Source organism: Arachis ipaensis, chromosome B10 (genome assembly GCF_059453495.1).
Source record: "Arachis ipaensis isolate K30076 ecotype BB chromosome B10, ASM5945349v1, whole genome shotgun sequence".
In the NCBI taxonomy this organism is placed as follows: domain Eukaryota; kingdom Viridiplantae; phylum Streptophyta; class Magnoliopsida; order Fabales; family Fabaceae; genus Arachis; species Arachis ipaensis.
The window spans coordinates 142241683-142249576 of NC_142435.1; the positions used below are offsets into that span (position 1 = coordinate 142241683).

General features: G+C 36.1%; 2 protein-coding genes across 2 annotated transcripts; one reads left to right on the forward strand and one right to left on the reverse strand.

The window, feature by feature from the left end:
• Positions 1-1635: 1635 nt before the first annotated feature.
• On the reverse strand, positions 1636-2791 carry LOC148581956 (uncharacterized). The gene is made up of 5 exons (XM_088494680.1): positions 2778-2791; positions 2273-2389; positions 2053-2174; positions 1939-1963; positions 1636-1783 (listed from the first exon to the last, which is right to left on the reverse strand). The coding sequence occupies exons 1-5, from the start codon at positions 2789-2791 to the stop codon at positions 1636-1638; spliced, it is 426 nt and encodes a 141-aa protein (XP_088350806.1).
• Positions 2792-3510: 719 nt separating this feature from the next.
• On the forward strand, positions 3511-4205 carry LOC148581957 (uncharacterized). The gene is made up of 2 exons (XM_088496726.1): positions 3511-3844; positions 4171-4205. Exons 1-2 carry the CDS (start codon positions 3511-3513, stop codon positions 4203-4205), a joined length of 369 nt encoding a protein of 122 aa, XP_088352852.1.
• Positions 4206-7894: the final 3689 nt, after the last annotated feature.

Sequence of the window (7894 nt, forward strand, 5' to 3'; positions counted from 1 at the left end):
ATTTCGATGTATTTGGAATCACAAGCCTTCTTAAACACTTGGAGATATACTATATAAACTACCTACACCTAGACACAGCAGCTCAATTCCACACCTTAAATCAAACTCCATTAACCTTGGCAATCTTGAACCCACGCCCATCTGCATCAGCAGCCGCCTCTTCAAATTGGGGATTTAGATTCCTCTTGCCCTTGGAGGTGACAACATGATTTTTATGAATAAGCTTCTCCATATTGGGAAGGTGCATCAATAACGTGGGACAACACCTCCTATCACAAAGAAATTAACAAAAGCTATGAAAGTCACTCAAGAAATGCAAAATCCATTTAGAAACAACACACATAGGAAGAAGGAAAAAAATATTATATAATAGCACTTGAGTTTCTTTTTCCGGTGAGCTAAGCAATATATCCAGTTCAGCAGAAAGATCATCACTAACAGTATCACTAACAGTATCATTGCTGGGTGTTTTCTCATCTTTTCTATGTTCACCATTAATTAAGGAAGCAAACTCAGTCCCTCCGAAAACAGCAGACTGTTTTCCAGCCAGAAAATCTATAAGAACTGGGGATTTAGATAAAATCCCAGAAGACTCACCAACAACTTTCTCACTTTTGATAAAAGTCTTTGATGACTCCTTCTTAATACCAATATCCCCTTCTCCACAGGGAACAGATATTTGTAAATCAGGCTCCTATTCATATGCCACAAGAGTTTAAAAATACATAAGACCGTAAGAAAAATTCACCACAGCACAATAAAAAAAAGGAACAAAACATGAATTTACACAATGTAAAAATAATTATATGTATATCTAACCTTTTTTGGAGTAGACTCATCATCAGCATCATAATCGGGAAGCTCAAACATGGAAATAATGGTGGGATCATCATATATTCTCCTAACTCAGAAAGTGCCATAAAATGTATCATGTGGCACACCTTTGGTATCAACCTTCAGCAGTAACTTCTTTCCAATGAGCCCTTGGAATATGGGAGGATAAGTATCCCCACATACAAGCTATTTTGAAAATAATACATAAGAAATACAGAGTTTAAATAACACATATCACATCCCATAAAGTGAACAATACACAAAAAAAAATTAAGAACATACACTTGCATCTCTTTGAACCTCGGTAAACAAGTCAGCACATGATTTCTTAAGCAAATAAGATGCCTCATGATCAAAGAGAAGGAAAATACCCTCCCCACTATGATCTTCAACTGTTATTTTAATTTTAAATCTGCGGAGAAAAAAAAGGAACACAATGATTCGGAATAAATAATACCAAGAAACATTATTTTTATAAACAATCCACAAGACAAAATGAAAAGACATTTTGAACAAAATTTCTGACCTTGGAGTCACATTAGTTATGTGCTTCAAACAAAAATCACAGTAATATACACCATTTTGAGGATAGATACCCTTTCCACACACACAAGCAGAATACCACCAACCTCCATCCTCAACAATACCTTGGATTGTACCAAAAATGATAAAAGAACCCTCCTATGCAATCGGCATTTCAACATTTGTTAACAATATAAATGAAAAAACAGATCTGGAAATTGTTCTTTCATTTTCCTTTTCAATTCATTTGTGTATAAAATAAACATAAACACAACTAACTCAAAAGAAGACAACCTCATTGTTATCTTGAAGCTCTTCAATAGTGTATTTTCTAGTTAAACGCATGAAATCATCTCCCAAGGAGACAACTTTACCCTCATTTGCAATAAACAGTGGTTGGGTACCATTGACATCTTGCTCAACCATACTAAAAAAAAAATTATGCAAATACTTGTACTTGTTATTCCAGATTGGTTGTAAATAAAGAATACAATAAAAATCAACAAAATAAAACATCCTAACCTCTGTCTGAATTCAACAACTTCAAGAAGATCAGGATTAAATAACATTTAAGTGGCATACATCACATTTTGAAGGCCTACTTGACCTACACAGCAACACAGAAATAGTATAGCAAAGTTTATTGGAGACAACACCTAGAGTAGCAATGAGATGTACAGAAAACAAACAATTTACCCCTAAAGAACTTGACTTTAGCAAGTTGAATCACCATAACAGGCTGTTCCACATAGCCAAAGGCAAGGAAATGATTTACTTGATTAACATAGTCCCCAAACAATGCACATCGCACTGTAAGACTGAAACTCAAAACATGACAAAGGATCAAACAGAAAACAAGGAAAAAAGATGATTAGAACATAAAGAGAAACCAAGAGAAATGACTCAATCAACATACTCTTTTGAAGTTAATTCAAGCACAATCATTTTCACAATTTTCTCCTCTTTTGCATATTCTTTCTCTTCCCCCACTGAAGTTAAAAGGCCAATGACATCTATTCCAAATAAACACAACCTATTAAATATTGAAAGCATTTGTTAAAAAAACTTGAATAACAGCAAACCAAGAAGATAGACACACTAACTAAAAAATCATAATCTTGAGTCATGTTCAGCAGCTCAGAAAAAGGAAACATGTTGAAACAAGTCTTAGGGATAACATCTTCATCAACAGCTACAACAGTGGTTCTGTTGACTAGATCAAATCAAAATCAGATCCCTAATTTATTTCATGAATCTTTTCTGTAAATAGAATTAATTATAATATCCTTTCCAGTTTTAGTTTAGCTTATTTTTAGGGATTTTATGATTAGAAATCTTTCCTAATTTTAGGCTAGTATATTTTCCATTTTCTAGTTATTTCTATTTCTGTAATTCCTCTATAAAGAGATGATTTCCTGTACATTTGAATATACATAATATTCAGACACTTCAAGTTGGTATCAGAGCAGAATCTCTACACTGTGCCTCTGATTTATAGATATGGCTGACAGTTCCTCAGTCATTAATCATGAACAAAAGGAGAACACCACTCCTACTCCATCATATTTAAAATCTGAGCAGCGGGTACTAGTTAGTGGTGACTCCCATTCAGTTCAAATCACCATATTTCGACTCAATGGGTCAAACTACCTTAGGTGGTCTCAATCAGTTCAGATGTACATTCGTGGAAGAGGGAAAATTGGATATCTCACCGGTGAGCGAAGCCAGCCTAACGTCACTGACACACAATATAATGTGTGGGATACCGAAAATTCCATGGTGATGACATGGCTGGTGAACTCAATGGAGGAGGATATCAGTAGTAACTATATGTACTATACCACTACCAAAGAATTGTGGGATAGTGTCAAGGAGATGTACTCTGATCTTGGGAGTGACAACGTCACCAAATATTTCCACACATTGAAGCGGGTGTGGCAGGACCTTGACCACTTCAATAACTACAAGTGGATTTCAGCCGCTGATGCCAAACACCACCAACAAACAGTGAAAGAAGGGAGGATATTTCAATTTCTTGCAGGCCTCAATGTGGAGTTAGATGAAGTTCGTGACAGAATTATTGGAAGAGCAATCCTACCCTCAATTGGAGAAGTTTTTGCTGAGGTTAGAAGAGAGGAAACTCGTAGAGCTGTGATGATGAGAAAAGGCAAGACTGAACAGACTTTGGAGTCTAATGCACTCTTAGTGGCACCTGCTGCACTTAAAAGTTCATCAAATCAGAAGCATCCCTCCAATCTTTGGTGTGACCACTGCAATAAATCTCGTCACACCCGAGAAACCTGCTGGAAGATTCATGGGAAACCAGCACATTTTAAAGGCAGCAAATCTGGTCCCAAATTACGTGCTACCCCAACTGCTCATGAGGCTGAAAAATCATCCTTGAGTAAGGAACAGGTTGAGCAGCTCATAAGGCTGTTAAATTCCAGTTCTTTATCTAGTACTCCTAGTGGTTCTTTGGCTCAAATAGGTAATTTTAGTATTCCTATGTCCCTTAACTGCACCTCAAACTTGAATGCACCATGGATTGTCGATTCAGGTGCATCTGACCATATGACCAACCTCTCTCCTTTATTTAAAACTTATTCTCCTTCTTTTGAAAATGAGAAAATTAGAGTTGCTGATGGTAGTTTTTCATCCATTGCTGGAAAAGGTACCATTAAGTTGTCCAAAAACATTGACCTAAGAAATGTCCTACATGTACCAAAGCTTTCCTGTAATCTTCTCTCTATTAGTAAAATCTGCAAGGATTCTAATTGTGCTGTGACATTCTTTGACACTCATGGTATTTTTCAGGACCGGACCTTGGGGAAGATGATTGGCAGTGCTAAAATGATGGACGGGCTCTATCATTTTGAGGATATTTCGGAAGATAAAGTAGCTCAAGGATTTAGTGGTATTAGTTCTATGCATATAAAGGACCAAATAATGCTCTGGCACAATAGACTAGGACACCCTAATTTTCCATATCTCAAACATTTGTTTCCAAGTTTGTTTAAGAATATTGATTCTTCCTTACTTAAATGTGAAAGTTGTATTCGTGCAAAGAGTCATAGAGTTCTTTATTACTCTCAACCTTATCATGCATCTAAACCTTTCCAATTGATTCATAGTGATGTATGGGGTCCATCGAAAATAACAACTCAATTTGGAAAGAAATGGTTTGTGACTTTTATCGATGACCACACACGACTATGTTGGATCTATCTCATGCATGAAAAATCTGAGGTTTCTAAAATTTTTCAGTATTTTTCAAAAATGGTAGAAACTCAATTTGACACAAAAATTTCAATATTAAGAAGTGATAATGGTACTGAATTCTTTAACAAAAATCTTGGTGAATTTCTTAAAAAAAAAGGTATTCAACATCAATCTACATGCCCCAATACACCCCAACAAAATGGCATTGCTGAAAGGAAGAATAAACATCTTCTTGAAGTAGCACGTGCCATTATGTTTGAGGGTAATGTTCCAAAGTATTTATGGGGAGATGCTGTCCTAACAGCAGCCTATCTCATAAATCGAATGCCTACGCGTGTGTTAAATTACTGCACACCGTTGGATATTTTCAAAAAGATTTTTTCAGCATGTAGATTGCATTCTGATTTACCTTTAAAAGTATTTAGTTGTACTGTATTTTTGCATACACCTTCCCTTGAAGTAAACTTGATCCAAGGGCAGAAAAATGCATTTTTATTGGCTATTCCCCAAGTCAAAAGGGTTATAAATGTTTCAATCCACACACAAAGAAATGTCATGTAAGCATGGATGTTACTTTTTTGGAACATGAAACATTTTTTCAGAAAAAATTTCTTCAGGGGGAGAGTTTAAGTGAAGGAAATTTTTTGCATGAACCTTTACCCACTCCTATCTTACATATTGAGGATACAACTTTCACTGATCAAACAAATTCTAAAATAATTACCAAAAAAGATGTGAAAATCAATTCTGAAATTTTGCCAGAATTAGTTGGAACACAAACAGAAAAAGAAATACCACAATCAGAAAAGGAGCTTCGATGTTATGTTCGAAAATATCCCAAGAAGAATAGAGACCAGTCCATCATCTCTGCACCAACCCAATCTGAAAACCCAGAAGACGGTCCAACTATAGTACCTAGGGATCTTCCAGGTAAATCTGATATTGCTACTGCTAATAATAATTTGCCAATAGCCCTTAGGAAAGAAACCAGAACCTGCACCAAAAAGGTACTCAAAACCAGCACCAACCATCCTATTTCCAATTATGTCTCTTACCAAAATCTCTCTCAAAAACATCGAGCTTTTACTTCTAAAATTACAAATCTGTTTGAGCCTAGGAATATAGAGGAAGCACTAGATGATCCCAATTAGAAATTAGCAGTGATGGAAGAGTGGCATGCACTCAAGAAGAATGAAACTTGGGAGATTGTAGATCTTCCACAGAATACAAAATTGGTTGGCTACAGGTGGGTTTTCAACATCAAGTGCAATGCTGATGGAAGCATAGAGAGGTATAAGGCTAGGTTAGTAGCTAGGGTATTTACACAAACCTATGGAGTAGATTATCGAGAGACATTTGCCCCAGTTGCTAAACTCAACTCTGTGCGGATTCTCTTATCTCTTGTTGCGAATTACAATTGGCCTTTACATCAATTGGATGTAAAGAATGCTTTCTTGAATGGGGAGCTAGAGGAAGAGGTGTTCATGAAACTTCCACCTGGATTTGAGGCTGAACTAGGGAGGAATAAAATGTGCAAACTAAAGAAATCTCTCTATGGATTGAAACAATCTCCAAGAGCTTGGTTTGAACGACTTGGAATGGTGGTGAAGGGACTTGGTTATACTCAAAGCCAAGCTGACCATAGACTTTTCTATAAACATTCAGCAGTTAATAAAATTGCCATCTTAATTGTATATGTGGATGACATTATTCTAACAGGTGATGATAGCTTGGAGCTAAAAGACTTGAAAGTAAAGCTTGCCAAAGCTTTTGAAATCAAAGAACTTGGCTCATTAAAATACTTCCTTGGAATTAAATTTGCAAGGTCTAAGGAAGGCATTTTTATGAACCAACGAAAATACATCCTAGATCTTTTAAAAGAGACAGGATTACTTGGTTGTAAAGCTGCTGAAACACCTATAGAGCCTAACTTAAAATTGAAGCCAGCTGAACCAGAAAATGTAATGGACAAAGGGAGATATCAGCGCTTAGTGGGGAGGCTAATCTATTTATCTCATACACGCCCGGATATAGCCTTTACTGTGAGCATGGTAAGCCAGTTTATGCATTCACCTGGCCGAGAACACATGGATGCTGTCTTTAGAATCCTAAGGTACTTGAAGGGGTCGCCTGGGAAAGGGTTACTCTACAAAAACTATGGACATCTTCAAGTAGAAACCTATACAGATGCAGATTGGGCTGGAAATGTCATGGATATAAGGTCAACATCTGGGTATTGCACCTTTGTTGGAGGAAACCTAGTTAGTTGGAGGAGTAAAAAGCAGAGTGTTGTGGCACGAAATAGTGCAGAAGCTGAGTTTAGAGCAGTGGCTCATGGAATATGTGAAGCACTATGGGTAGAGAAAATCCTACAAGAACTAAAGGTTCCCATTTCTCCACCAATAAGATTGTATTGTGACAACAAATCTGCAATTTCTATTGCCCATAATCCAGTTCTGCATGATAGAACTAAACATGTTGAAGTTGACAAGCATTTTATAAAGGAAAAGATTGAGAGAGGACAGATTTGTATCCCATATGTTCTGACCACGAAACAATTGGCAGATGTTCTAACTAAAGGATTACCCAAGAAGACCTTTGATAGCATAATAAGTAAGCTGTCAATGAAGGATATCTTCAAGCCAGCTTGAGGGGGAGTATTGACTAGATCAAATCAAAATCAGATCCCTAATTTATTTCATGAATCTTTTCTGTAAATAGAATTAATTATAATATCCTTTCCAGTTTTAGTTTAGCTTATTTTTAGGGATTTTATTATTAGAAATCTTTCCTAATTTTAGGCTAGTATATTTCTCATTTTCTAGTTATTTCTATTTCTGTAATTCCTTTATAAAGAGATGATTTCCTGTACATTTGAATATACATAATATTCAGACACTTCAAGTGGTTCGGTGAAGGAAAACCAATTTGAATTCATGAGAAGTTGCTCTATAACTACCATGATTTGACACAACAGTAAAGTATGCCATTCTATAAACTTGACCTTCAACTATATGATCCCTAAACCTATTAAGGAGTGGTTTCTTAACTGTAGCTTGAATTTTTCCACACTGAAAATCCAACAAAAGAACAAAATCAGATTAGTGAAACACATCATTTAAAATTGAAAACTTAAAAAACAACAAGTAACACCATATTTAAAAGAGAAGCTAATAAGGGCTAACATGCTCATCAAAGAGAATCATCTCCATTGAATTAGGAACATCATGATTCCCAAAAGAGGGTACAACCCAAAGCCTTAGAACCCTAACTTTCAGCCTCCAAGCCTCTCTAGGAGGATGCATCTTAGAAATCATAT